This window comes from Carcharhinus amblyrhynchos, chromosome 5 (assembly GCF_965287045.1).
Source record: "Carcharhinus amblyrhynchos chromosome 5, sCarAmb.v2.hapA, whole genome shotgun sequence".
In the NCBI taxonomy this organism is placed as follows: domain Eukaryota; kingdom Metazoa; phylum Chordata; class Chondrichthyes; order Carcharhiniformes; family Carcharhinidae; genus Carcharhinus; species Carcharhinus amblyrhynchos.
In genome coordinates, this window is record NC_137328.1 from 10,603,799 (window position 1) to 10,617,818 (window position 14,020).

Sequence of the window (14,020 nt, forward strand, 5' to 3'; positions counted from 1 at the left end):
TACTGGAATGATTTGGCCACGTCAGCAAGTTGACTATCACATGATTCCAATTATATCTGACAGACAAAGGCAGGCCTGAGTGCTGTAACAGTAAAAGTTCTGAAACCTGACACTGTTTACATGTGAGCCTATTTCTGCACTGCAAGACCGAAGCAAAGCCTATACCTTTTTTTTTTAACAAAAGCATATATCACAATCCTGCTGCAAGTGGTGAGAACTGAGACTGCAAACAGTGTAGCGTGCATGTTCTTAATGGGCTGCTCTGACTCAAACCGGAAAAGAGGATGTTAGACCACACTGCGAAACATGAAACCACCACTAAACTCGGGTGGCCCGAGTCTCTCACAAAGAACGGGGTTACTACAGTTCATTTGACAAAGGACTCCTCCGCGGCTCGTTTGTGCATTTAGTAATCTCGCGTCCCAGGGAAGGGAGCTCCTTGAACGGTTGCCACTATTCATATTGCAGAGGATCGCACAAAGGATAACTGCAGATGTGACCGAATGTAGCCTTCTGTATAACACGAGGCCGGCATATCAGAGTACACACAAAGAAACTACAGACCCACAGTATCGTTGCCTGCTCTTCATTCCCCTCTGAAGTGTCCTACCAAGTCACCCAAGGGTAACTCAAGGGTTATTAAGGAGCTTTCAACAAATGCCCTCCTGAGTAGTGACACCGTGAAAGGCTTTGATTGGTAGATGTAGAATTTGTACAGTGCAAAGGAGGCCATTTGGCCCATCAGGTCTGCACCAACCCTCTGAAAGAGCATTTTGCCCAGGCCCACCCCATGCCCTAGCCCCGTAGCCCACGCCTCGACCCCGATATAAAGAGAGAGGAGGTAGGTTCAAAACTGAGATGAGGAGCAACGACTTCTCTCAGAAGGCTGTGAATCTGCCCCAGAGTGCAGTGGAGACAGAATCAATCAATAGATTCAAGAAAGAGACAGACGTGTTTCTGATGAGAAGTGGAATAAAGGGTGATGGGGACCTTGGGTCAATGTCTGTGTGGACTTTGCACATTCTCCCCGTGTCTGTGTGGGTTTCCTCCAGGTGCTCTGGTTTCCTCTCACAGTCCAAACAAGTGTGGGTTACAATGGATTGGCCATGCTAAATTGCCCCTTAGTGTTCAAAGATGTGCAGCTTAGGTGGATTAGAAACATAGAAATTTGAAACAGGAGTAAGCAATTCAGGCCTTCGAGGCAGGAAATTGGAGTTGAGACCAGGATAAAATCAGCCATGATCGTGATAAATGGTGGAGCTGGCTCAAAGGCCTGAATTGCCTACTCTTTCTATGTCCCTAATCCACCTAACCGGAACATCTTTGGAACTAAAGGGCAATTTACCATGACCAATCCATCTAACCCACATATATTTGGACTGTGGGAGGAAACTGGAGCACCCAGAGGAAACCCACAAAGACACGGGGAGAACATGCAAACACCCCACAGACAGTGACCCAAGGCTGGAACCAAACCCGGGCCCTGGTGCTAACAGCAGCCGTGCTAACCACCGTGCAGTTGCAAAGATGTTTCCACTTGAGGAGGGAGACGAACACTAGGTGCAAGTTACTTACTAATAAATCCAATAGGGAATTCAGGAGGAACCTATTATCTCAGAGAATACTGCAAATGCGAAACTCAGTAAACTACACGAGTGTGAGAGGTATCCAGATAAACACGAGGGAGAAAAGATTAGGCTGAAAGGCTTAGAGAAAGAGAGCTGTGATAAGATTGTGAAAAACTCATGTGATAACAAACATTGGCATGGACCAGGTGGACTGAATGGCCTGATTCTCTGCTTTACACTCAGGGAAATTCAATGTGTGGCAAATCCAAGTCTGCAAATCAAGATACAAGTTAACACCAGCTATGTTACAGCTATTTACCCCCATTTGTACATGGTAATCAGAGCTCCATTTTGTGCCTTTAAGTCTGCATTAAAGCAGTCTTTCTGGCAGTGTTGATTTTATCACAAGTCTATTTGTGTTTCTCCTTCACAAAGCAAATCATTATTTTCAGCACCGACATACAAACAAACTCTAATCACGCTGGCCTGGCAGGCCCACTCAGTTTTTGAGCTCTCACGTGTACACTTTAAGGGTGTAATTGAAGAGGGTCTCTGTGTTTACTGAGTTAACTGATCTCCAGTGTAGAGAACAGCAACACTACCAGAAAAAAGTTTGGCAAAAGCAAAAAACCAACCCCATCACGCTCCTGACAGCTAGATAGAATCACAGACTCCCTACCGTGCTGGAGGAGGCCATTTGGCCCATCAAGTCTGCACCGACCACAATCCCACCCAGGCCCTATCCCTGTAATCCCACATACTTGCCTTGTTAATCCCCTGACATTAGGGTCAATTTAGCATGGCCAATCAACCTAACCCGCACATCTTTAGACTGTAAGTGGAAACTGAAGCACCCGGAGGAAACCCACGCAGACATGGGGAGAATGTGCAAACTCCACACAGACAGTGATCCGAGGCCAGAATTGAACCTTGGCGCTGTGAGCCAGCAGTGATAACCACTGTGCCACCGTGCCATCACTATATGAATCATAGAATCATATGGTGCAGAAGAGGTCCTTCAGCCCATCGAGTCTTCAACGGTACGTGAGATGCACCTGATCCCATTCACCAGCACTTGGAGCCTGCAATTTTGTGCTCTGTGTCACTAGGCAAGAGAACTTTTGGCTGAGCCTTGGCAGGCACATGCAAGCTCCTTTTTCACCCCTGGATCTTTCCTGTTATAAACTAAACTGACAGGAATAATGTACTCGCAAGGTAGCAACTGCACTCGGTTGGCATGTGGATTTATTTGATTACTTGCTCTCTCTGCAGTAAACAAATCGTGCGGAGCTGCTTTGTGCAGTGTCTCCACAGTTCCTAATAGCCATGTGAGTCCACAGTACAGAGTAACCATTATCAGGCGCTTGGCTTGGAAGTTTTGTTCAGTGACACTTTCTGTTCTGAGGGATGGCAATGTGTTTAGTCATACTCTTCTGTGATTGGGTTACATTGTTTAAGTGCAGCGCAACAAGGTGCTTTAGTCTGCAACTGTCGATGACTGACTGGGGGTGCTTGATGCTAATTCTTGGACTTCATAGAATCCCTACAGAGCAGAAGGAGACCATTGGGCCCACTGAGTCTGCACCGACAACAATCCCACCCAGGCCCTCTCCCCATAACCCCCCCACGTGTTTACCCAGCCAAATACCCCTGACGCTAAGGGGAAATTTAGCACGGCCAATCAACCTAACCAGCACATCTTTGGACTGTGGGAGGAAACCGGAGCACCCGGAGGAAACCCACACAGAGATGGGGAGAATGTGCAAACACAATGCAGACAGTGACTCAAGGCCAGAACTGAACCAGGATCCTTGGCGCTGTGAGGCAGCAGTACTAACCACTGTGCCATCGTGCCGCCCCATTGAATTGAACGTGGGAAAATATTCCACCCTTGGCAATGCCTGCGCTGGCATTAACCACTTGTGAAGTTCACACGTCAGGTGCAGGAGACATTGAGAAGCTGTGAAGTGTATTGATTAGCTACGCCACATCTTTGGAAAAGACACAGGATTCCGGGCAAACTGAGACTAATAAGTAAAGGCATTGACCTTTGGAAACCAAGTTCTGATCTCCTCGGCACCATCTAACATCACTTCCCAGTTATTAATTCAACATTAAACAGTTGTGATACCTCTTTAGCAAGAATCATGAGGTTTTGCAGCACTGTGTCCATGGCTTCAGTTACTTCTATTGCTGCACTAGGATTAGTCGTCAATCCTTTCTGTAAAACATGGACAGAAAATTATGTAACAAAGCAAATGCACACACACACACCCAGACACACCTGCAAAAACACACACAAAATACATGTGCACGCACACAAACACACACCTACAAACACACACACACACTCCACTGCACATGCACACATGGACAGACAAACATACACACACACTTACAGATGCACACAACCATACCCACACACAGACACATACACACAAAACACACATTCCCTCACACACACCCACCAACTGAAAACACAGGTCCCCCCACACATGCACCCAAACATAGACATACACCTACAAAAACACACACACGCACACACTTGCACACACAGATGCACATCTCCCACACACATAGAGCCACCCACCTGCAAACACACATCCCCACAAACACACAGAAATGCACACGCGTCTACAATCACACACACACACACATTCCCACACACAGAAATGCACACGCGTCTACAATCACACACACACACACATTCCCACACACAGAAATGCACACGCATCTACAAGCACACACACAACACACACACACAACACACACACACACACACACACACATTCCCACAAACACACAGAAATGCAGACGCATCTACAAGCACACCCGCACACACACAAAACACACACCCACACACAAAAATCTGCTGCCTCATACTGGATGATTTTTAATTTAAGGATTAAGTGTGATACTGTTTCTTACACCTCAGCCAATTTTACTCCCCATCAGACAGTAAAATCAGGCTAATGTAAAAAGATTACACCCAATCCCATGGAACTTCTACCCAGCGACATCGCTTAAAAACATCGCATTGCTTCACGCTTGGACAAAAAACAAAATTGGTCATGTTCACAAGCAGGGATAGGCTGACACTTAAATGAGCTTGAGTTATGAAAAGAATACAAAACTAATGATTTTTCTCCTTTCTACAGTTTTCCTTTCAGAAAAGAACAATTTGTTTTCGACTTTTGAATAGGGTGACAGATGTAACTGCATGATCTGCTGGGTCATCACGTTCAGTGTTACCAGGCAGAACATAATGCTTCAGCATCTGATTGGTGAATGGCTGCGGTTGGGGACACGTCATATTTCTTGTAAATAATGTAATTTTTAAATCATTCCTGAGATCTGGACGTTGATGGTAAGACGGTATCTATTAAGATCAACAAGGGAAAATGTCTGGAAACATTCAGCAGGTCAGACAGAACTGGATGAAAGGTCATTGACTTGAAAGGTTAACTCTATAATTCTCCCCCCGCAGATGCTACCTGAGGGGTATTACATCCAGTTCCGGTCAGTATTGTTTTGGAAAGGATGTGAGGAACTTTGAGCAGACGTGGAGGAGATCCACGAGAGTTGTCCCAAAGATGAGGGGCAAGATTCTCCAGCCTTCCGGCTGTGTGTTTCCCATTGGTGGGAGGTGGCGCGTTGTTTACTAGTACCGGGATTTTCCGGTCCCGCTGCTGTCAACGGGAATTCCCACTGACGGCACCCCATGCTGGTGGGAAACTCACAGTTGGGGGTATGCTGCCGGCAGGACTGGAGAACCCCGCCGACATGAACGGCCGGAGAACTCTTCCGCCAAGGAATTTTAACTGCAAATTTGGAGAAACTCCTCCTCCTTAGAGTGAAGGTCTGAGGTGTATGAGATAATGACAGATTTCAATAAGGGGGATAAAAAAATTAGATGTTGGTGCAAGGGCTATGGGACATAGAGTTAATGTTTTGGATGGACAATGCAGGAGTGATGTGAGGAAGAGCTATTTAACGGGTGATAATGACCTGGAACTCGTTGCCTCCGAGGATGGTGGAGACAATGGGAACTGGATGGGCGTTTGGGGGAAATGAACTTGTCAGGCTATGGGCAACAGAACAGGGTAATGTAACTGACTGGCTTGTCCCAGAGTGAAGTAGGATGGACGAGATGGGTTGAATGGTCTTCTTTAATCATTAATGACCTGAGAGCTCCAAGCCCAATTGCTCCTGTCCGTAATGTCCGATGTGTTTTGCCGTGCACCATGACAAACTGATTCAATGAGTTAACTTACTTGAGTTAACTTTAGAATATCCAGATTGGAAAAGAACGCTCGCTCGACTTTCTTCAGTTTTGCATCAGGCAGAGTGCAAATGAGAGATTGAGCGTAAGTGGCTGTGGAGCGATTTCCAATGATGACAAAGTCCTCCAGTTTTGGGCCATTGCAGAGGTCCTTGAGCTGTAATCCTTGCCCCTCCGTAATGATCTGAAATGACAATGAAATTACTGTTTGCCATGTTGGAGGTGCGGAGACATATTTAGTGACCTTGTGTTTACAGTGGAATTGCAATAAGCGCTCTGTGTAATAAAGTGAGTTAAGCCAAAGTCAATCAAGATTAAAAATAGGTTTAACAATAAATAAACCAAAATTATTATTAAGAGTGGGGGCCCTTTGAAGGTGCACCACAATTAAATCAGATCACAGTTAATCTGAGCCCCGATTCTATTAACCTGCCTTAGCTTCATATCCCTTAATACCCTTACACAAAACAAAGAAAATGTCATTTTCTAAAGCTGTAATGTCTAAATGAACAGACCAATAAAAATTGCTTTCATGTCAAAATGTATTGCATTGTAAATAATACCAACCCAGAATTTAGCCTTACACAATTTGCAAAGTCCAACAGCAGCACTTGAAGCAGATTCCACTGAGTCAGGTTTTAAAACATAATGATCACATAAATCATATAGTGCAATGTGTTGGTTGCAAGGTTATTATAACCTCATGAAGTGGCTGGAGTCACACCACAAATTGTGAACACTTGTTCCAGCACAGCATAACTGTTACCTTAACCTTGAAAATTAGATAACAGCTACATCATTTTGAAGAGGTACACATCAACTCCAAACCAATCCAAGCAGATTCATCCCCACCCATTACACTCCTCACATGACCACAGCCTTTTTGATAGCAATGTGAATACAAAATGGAGTTCATCTACCACCGCGTATCACATGGGGTGACAGAACGTCAAAGGCTTTTAACCAGTACTTATACTGTTTATGAGGTGGAGATGTCAGCATTGGACTGGAGCAGGCACAGTAAGAAATCTCATAACACCAGGTTAAAGTGCAACAGGTTTATTTGCAGTCATGGGGTTTCAGAGCGCTACTCCTTCATCAGGTGAGTGTTTAACCTGGTGTTGTGAGACTTCTCACTATACTGTTGATGTCTGTCCAAATAGTTGATGTGCCTCTATGAAATACACAATGAATTCATAGAAGAATCATAGAATCCCCACAATGCAAAAGGAGGTTGAATCATGTCTGTACTGACTTTCTCTGATAGACTAACCTACCCAGACCCTTTCCCCCACTCTATCTCTGTAACCTCACCCATTTACTATGGCTAATATGAACATAGGAATTAGGAGCAGAAGTAAGCAAATTCAGCCCTTTGAACCTGCTCTGCCATTCAATCTGATCCTGGCTGATCTCTCCCGGACTCAAATCCACCTCCCATATCCTCTTAGCCCTAATCCATCTAACCTACACATTTTAAGACACTAAGGGGCAATTTAGCGTAATCACCCCACCTAATCAGCACATCTTTGGACTGCGGGAGGGAACCGGAACACCCGGAGGAAACCCACACAGACATGGGGAGAATGTGCAGCCAAACAAGTGACCTGAGGCTAGAATTGAACCAGGGTCCCTGGCGCTGTGAGGCAACAGTGTTAATGACTGTGCAACTGTGCAGCCCCTAAATGAGTGGCTGAAAGGTGCTTCATCGTGTTTTGAGGTGGTGAAAGACACTATAGAAATGTAAACCTTTCTCTTGTTTCACTAAAGGATGGTGAAAAGAGAGTTCAATTCATAGCCAATTTACATAGATACATCTGCAACATTTTCACCTCCCAAACCCATATCCAATGTTGCCCAGGACAGCAGAATCATGTGTAAGCTCCTTCCCAAGTCACACTACAGTCTGATTTGGAAATATTCCTTTATCAGTGCTGGATCAAACTCCTCAACCAACTGCTGCGTTATGCACTTAAGGGATAACAGCATGAAATCATTCAAAGGAAGTGTGTCACGTTATCCAATCTCGGTTTCACTTTGACTGTTAGCTATGTGCTCTGTTCACAAGCCAAATAAAACTGAGACTGGATCGCGTGACACACTTCCCTTTCAGTGATGGCATGCCATTTTCTCTTAAAGGTATGTTAGAAAACTAGCAGCACTGTGGGAGTCCCTTCACGGGCTGCAGTTATTTCTGAAGGCAATGGGCCATTGCCTTTCTGAAAGCAAATATGGAGGGACAATAAATATCGACCTTCCCATCAACACTCACATCCCATGAAAAAAAACTAAAAACTGTCACATGGTGTAGTAAATCTCGAAGAAGGAAAATGATACAAGTGATTTGAATGGAAGCAGCTTATTCTAGATAGTTATAACCTTCTATTCATTTCATACATGTAAGAAATATCTAACCTCTGACCTACTTCATTACGCACAATGTACCCAAAAGGTATCAAAAGCTTCCCAAAAAAATCCAAATTCACGACTGGGACTTAGATATTATGATGTGGGTATGCCGGCGTTGGACTGGCGTAAACACAGTAAAAAGTCTGACAACACCAGGTTTTAGTCCAACCTATTTATTAGGTTGGACTAAAACCTGGTGTTGTCAGACTTTTTACTTAGATATTACCCATGACAAGGTGAGATGATCAGGCTTCCTCGCTATCGGTTTTGTTCCAATGGCTCCATGGGATTTTCTGGCTGTACTCACCCCAAAATCAGAAAATCCCAAGGTCAAAGGACCTTTTCATGGTCCATATCCCACCAGTTTCCTCCCACAGCCCAAAGATGTGCAGCTTGGATCGACTGGCCATGCTAATTTGCCCTCTTGTGTTAGAGGGCTCAGCAGGATAAATACGTGGGGCTACAAGGATAGGGCCTGGGTGGGATTGTTGTCGGTGCAGGCTGGATGGGCTGAATGGCCTCCTTCTGCACTGTACAGATTCAATGAAGTCAGAGCTATCATCTCTATAAGTAAATGAATTTGGTTGCAGCATGGGAAGAAAGAAGAAACAGGATTATACAGTGAACAATGATCACAGGTACTAATATTTACATATTTATTCGAATTGATTTTAATTCAAGATGGGTGAAGCAGGGTTAGAGGACGGGGGATAAGTGAAACAGAATTATCAGTTGCACTTTTTCAAGTTTTATAGTAAGAAGTCTCACAACACCAGGTTAAAATCCAACGGGTTTATTTGGAATCACAAGCTTTCAGAGCACTCCTCCTTCACTCACCTGATGAAGGAGCAGCAGTCCAAAAGCTTGTGATTCCAAGTAAACCTATTGGACTTTAACCTGGTGTTGTGAGACTTCTTACTGTGCCCTCCCCAGTCCAACACCAGCATCTCCACCTTACAGCTACCATCAAGTTTAATAAACAGGAGTAGGCCATTCAGCCCCTTAAGCCTATATTAATGTACATCTACTTTCTCAGAAGACTAAAGAAATTCAGCATGTCAGCTACGACTCTCACCAACTTTTACAGATGCACAATAGAAAGCATTTTTTCTGGTTGTATTACAGCTTGGTATGGCTCCTGCTCTGTCCAAGACTGCAAGGAACCATGAAAGGTCGTGAATGAAGCCCAATCCATCATGCAAACCAGCCTCCCATCCACTGACTCTGTCTACATTTCCCGCTGCCTCGGCAAAGCAACCAGCATAATTAAGGACCCCATGCACCCCGGACATTCTCTCTTCTGTCTTCTTCCTTCGGAAAAAAGATACAAAAGTCTGAGGTCACGTACCACCCGACTCAAGAACAGCTTCTTCCCTGCTGCTGTCAGACTTTTGAATGGACCTACCTCACACTAAGTTGATCTTTCTCTACACCCTAGCTATAACTGTAACATTACACTCTGCACTCTTCCATTTCCTTCTCTATGAATGGTATGTTTTGTCTGTATAGCACACAATAAACAATACTTTTCACTGTATATTAATAAATGTGACAATAACAAATCAAATCAAATCAAATCAAAAATCATTGGTGATCCCTACCTTAACTCCATCCACCTGCCTTGATATCGTAACTCTTGATACCCTGGCCTAACAACAACCTATCTATCCATCTCAGTTTTTAAACCTTCAATTGACCCAGACTGAAAATTATTCTGGCTCTTAGACCTAGACGTGACACTACATTAGCTCTGCACGCCCTCACAGAAAAGCCCAATATTAAGTCTTGGGCCTCATTTGAGTGAGCATGCCACAATGTCTTTTCCTCGGGAGCTAGGGAAGTGGGCAATTGGGGTGATGATAGGGTGGAGGGATGAAGGCTGGAACAATGGAGTCTGAAAGTGATGGAGAGTGTTGGGGGGAAGGTTTGCTCCTCAGTAAGGTGTAACTAGTGTCTGCAATGGCAACTGAAAAATTCTGTGTAGAGCAGTGCCAGATGCCTGCCCTGCTTGTTGGTGTCTAAATTTGTACAGGAGCCCTTGAAGTGTTAAATCGCTCCATAACATATTCCAGGAGCTTAATGCTTGCATGACAAGTACAACCCAGGACATCTGTAGCATATCAAGTTCAGTGCTGCACAGAGGATGCTGGCTGTCCCATGTCTAAATCAGTTTGTTTTGTTCCCTTACACCTTAAAAACTTGGCTGCTCTTCCCCTATCGATCCATATTGACATACCTCTATTCCAAATTCCTTTGCCTGCAATGAAGTGGGAACTACTTAGCTTATGAGGAGAGATTGAGTAGATTGAGCCTGTACTCGTTGGAGTTTAGAAGGCTGAGGGGGGATCTTATAGAGACATATAAGATAATGAAGGGGCTAGATAGGGTAGAGGTAGAGAGATTCTTTCCACTTAGAAAGGAAACCAGAACTAGAGGGCACAGCCTCAAAATAAAGTGGGGGGGGGGGTTCAGTTTAGAACAGAGTCGAGGAGGAACTTCTCTCAGAGGGTAGTGAATGTCTGGAAATTCTCTGCCCATTGAAGTGGTGGAGGCTACCTCGTTGAATATGTTTAAGTCACGGGTAGATAGATTTCTGATTGATAAGGGAATTAAGGGTTATGGGGAGCAGGCAGGAAAGTGGAACTGATCCTCTTCAGATCAGCCATGATCTTATTGAATGGCGGGGCAGGCTCAAGGGGCTAGGCGGCCTACTCCTGCTCTTATTTCTTATGTTCTTAACTACAAACATAAACATATCATGCTATAATTCTATCATAGCACCCTCACTGGTAGGAGGATGAAAACCTACCAATGCTTCTACTTTCTTAGCAGGCTAAGGAAATTTGGTATGTCCACTACGACACTCACCAATGTCTACTGATGCACCATAGAAAGCATTCTTTCTGGCTATATCACAGCTTGGTATGGCTCCTGCTCTGCCCAAGACCACAAGAAACTACAAAGGGCCATGAACAAAGTTCAGTCCATCAACAAAACCAGCCTCACATCCATTGATTCTGTCTGCAATTCCCACTTTCTCGGAAAAACAACCAGCATAATCAAGGACTCCACGCAACCTGAGCATGCTCCCTTCCATCTTCTTCCATTAAGAAAAAGATACAAAAGTCTGAAAACACATACCAACTGGCTCAAGAGCAGCTTCTTTCCTGCTGCCTTCAGACTTTTAAACGGTCCAATCACATATTAAGTTGATCTTTCTCTTCACCCTATCAATAACTGCAGCACCACATTCAGCATCTTTTCCTTTCCTTCTCCCCTATGTATTCTGTAAACAGTACCATTTGTCTGTATAGCATGGAAGAAACAATATTTTTCACTGTATTCCAGTGCATGTGACAATAATAAATCAATTCAATTCAATAATTATGATGTGACAAATTTGCATTGGTAATTTCCATTGTAAATGTGAGCACAGAAAGTTGGTGGGAGGCAAAAGCTAGCAGGGACTAAAAGCAGATGCGAAGTTTTCTAACTGATGGCACACAACATTCTGAGGCCGGGATTATTATTAATCCACTCTGGTCTCTCCACTTCCTTACCTTTCCAAAATTTACATCAGCATCCAAGATCTCATTCACTGTATAATCATCAAACGCCATGTCTTGGTACAGAAATTCTGACAGTGTCTCGTTCTCAATTAAGAAATCCTGGAGCCTGAGATCTGTGGAGAAGAGATGATGTTGTCAGTGAGTAAATCTCCTGGGTTGGGCCAGAGGTAACAATCCATATGCGTTAGCATCAGAAGAAGCCACAGGTCTGTCAGGAAGAATGCATCCATCAACAATAAACTAACCAAACGGCACATCTGGGGTCAACAGTAGCAGTCTCAACTTATGGTCTGCAAGTATTGGACTTAAATTTATTAATTAGTGTCAGAAGTAGGCTTACATTAACACTGCAATGAAGTTACTGTGAAAATCCCCTAGTCGCCACACTCCGGCGCCTGTTCGGGTACGCTGAAAGAGAATTCAGCATGACCAATGCACCTAACCAGCTCGTCTTTCGGACTGTGGGAGGAAACTGGAGCACCCAGAGGAAACCCACACAAACACAGGGAGAACATGCAGACACTGCACAGACAGTGGCCCAAGCCAGGAATCAAACCCGGGTCCCTGGCACTGTGAGGCAGCAGCGTTAACCACTGTGCCAATTGCTACCCACACAAGAGATGTTTCATTGCATTGAATGTGCCAAGATGTGTAGGCTAGGGGGATTAGTGGGGTAAATACAGTAGGGTTACGGGGATAGGACCTGGGTGGGATGCGCTGTCAAAGTGTGTGCGGACCTGATGGGCTGAATGGCTTCCTCCTGCACTGTAGGGATTCTATGATTGCAACTTCCCCCCCGCAGGCCGGAGTGAAGTGTTGGCTTCCAATTAGGGATGGGAGGTACGTCTGTGGAGCTGGAGGGCCAACAGGAGACCGTCCAGTTAGGTGGGATGAGCAGGATTCAATGAAAGGTAGGTGAGGGAGAGGGCACTTCAAATTGAGGGAGCCCTCTCTTCAAATTTACATTGGAAGATGGTTTTCGCGGTCAAGCCAAAGTGTGGTAGTGAGGAGAGGGTGTGTGATGGGGAAAAGTGGAGCGGTTCCACAAGGCAGCCACCACCACTCAGGATATCAGCAGAGGAGGCCTGAAGTATTGTCCTTCTGTCCAATGTTATGGCTGCCTCGATTAAACTAGCCCCCACCATCTCCAGGAACCTGGAGGCTAACTGAAAAACCCCAGTTATTATCGTGCCCTTGTAGGTGCTAATCAGTTAGCCACCATATATGGGTGAATAGCCCTGCCTCACACCCCCCATCTTCAGTCCAAAGATGTGCAGGTTAGGTTGATTCACCTTGCTTATTTGGCTCTTTGTGTCCCAAGATGTATAGGTTAAAGGGATTAAGGGGTGTGGCTGGCACAGTGGCACGTTGGTTAGCGCTGCTGCCTCACAGCACCAGCGACCCGGGTTCAATTCTGGCCTCTGGTGACTGTCTATGTGGAGTTTGCACATTCTCTCCGTGTCTGCATGAGTTTCCCTTCGGGTGCTCCAGTTTCCTCCCACATTCCAAAGACGTGCAGGTTAGCTCGATTAGCCATTGCTAAATTGGTCTTGGTGTCAGCAGGATTAGCAGAGTATAGATGCGGGGTTATGGGACTCGGGTGCGGGCGGATTATTGTTGGTGTCGGTTCGATGGGCCAAATGGTCTCCTTCCGCACTGTCGGGATCCTACGATTAGTGGAGTAAACGTGTAGGGTTAGGGGGTAGAGCCTGAGTAAGATGATCTATCAGGGAGAGTCGATGCATACTCAATGGGCCAAATGACCTGCTCCTGCACTGTAGGGATTCAATGATTCGCCCAGGAGCTGGTTGGCAGTACTACTATTGGGCCCCCCCCCCCTCTGTTCACAGCCCTTATGCTGATTGAGAATGAAGCTCCTGTCCCGTCTCTTGTGTGCGACGTGGGACGTCCTGAGCAGGCAAAAGGCGTCAGACAAAGGGTCAAGGCTCTTTCTTTCTGGATTGAAGGCAACCCCCGATGCCGCAGAATTAATTCGCAGAAATCCTTTTGCAGCCCCCGGTCTTTTGTGATGGTCAAACACTTGGCCAAATGCTAAATGCAGCAGCAGCTGCTCACTGACTCCCTGCTCCTGCAATGAGCATATGCATCTTAATCCATTCTGAGCGCTTGGTCAATAGGGAACAGTTAAAGGAATACAAATATGCCACGTTTACTGAAATAAAACATTCCTT

At 45.2% G+C, this 14,020-nt stretch overlaps 1 protein-coding gene across 1 annotated transcript in view; it reads right to left on the reverse strand.

Annotated features, from left to right (window-relative positions):
* LOC145342898 (phospholipid-transporting ATPase ABCA1-like) overlaps nucleotides 1-14,020 on the reverse strand; it is a 153,608-nt gene that overhangs the window by 71,976 nt on the left and 67,612 nt on the right. Inside the window, exons 6-8 of the mRNA XM_080188471.1 lie at nucleotides 11,820-11,941; nucleotides 5,843-6,034; nucleotides 3,700-3,789 (exon numbers count right to left, since the gene is read on the reverse strand). Of these exons, the coding sequence (XP_080044597.1) occupies nucleotides 3,700-3,789; nucleotides 5,843-6,034; nucleotides 11,820-11,941 (404 nt within the window). The remainder of the gene's footprint in view (nucleotides 1-3,699; nucleotides 3,790-5,842; nucleotides 6,035-11,819; nucleotides 11,942-14,020) is intronic.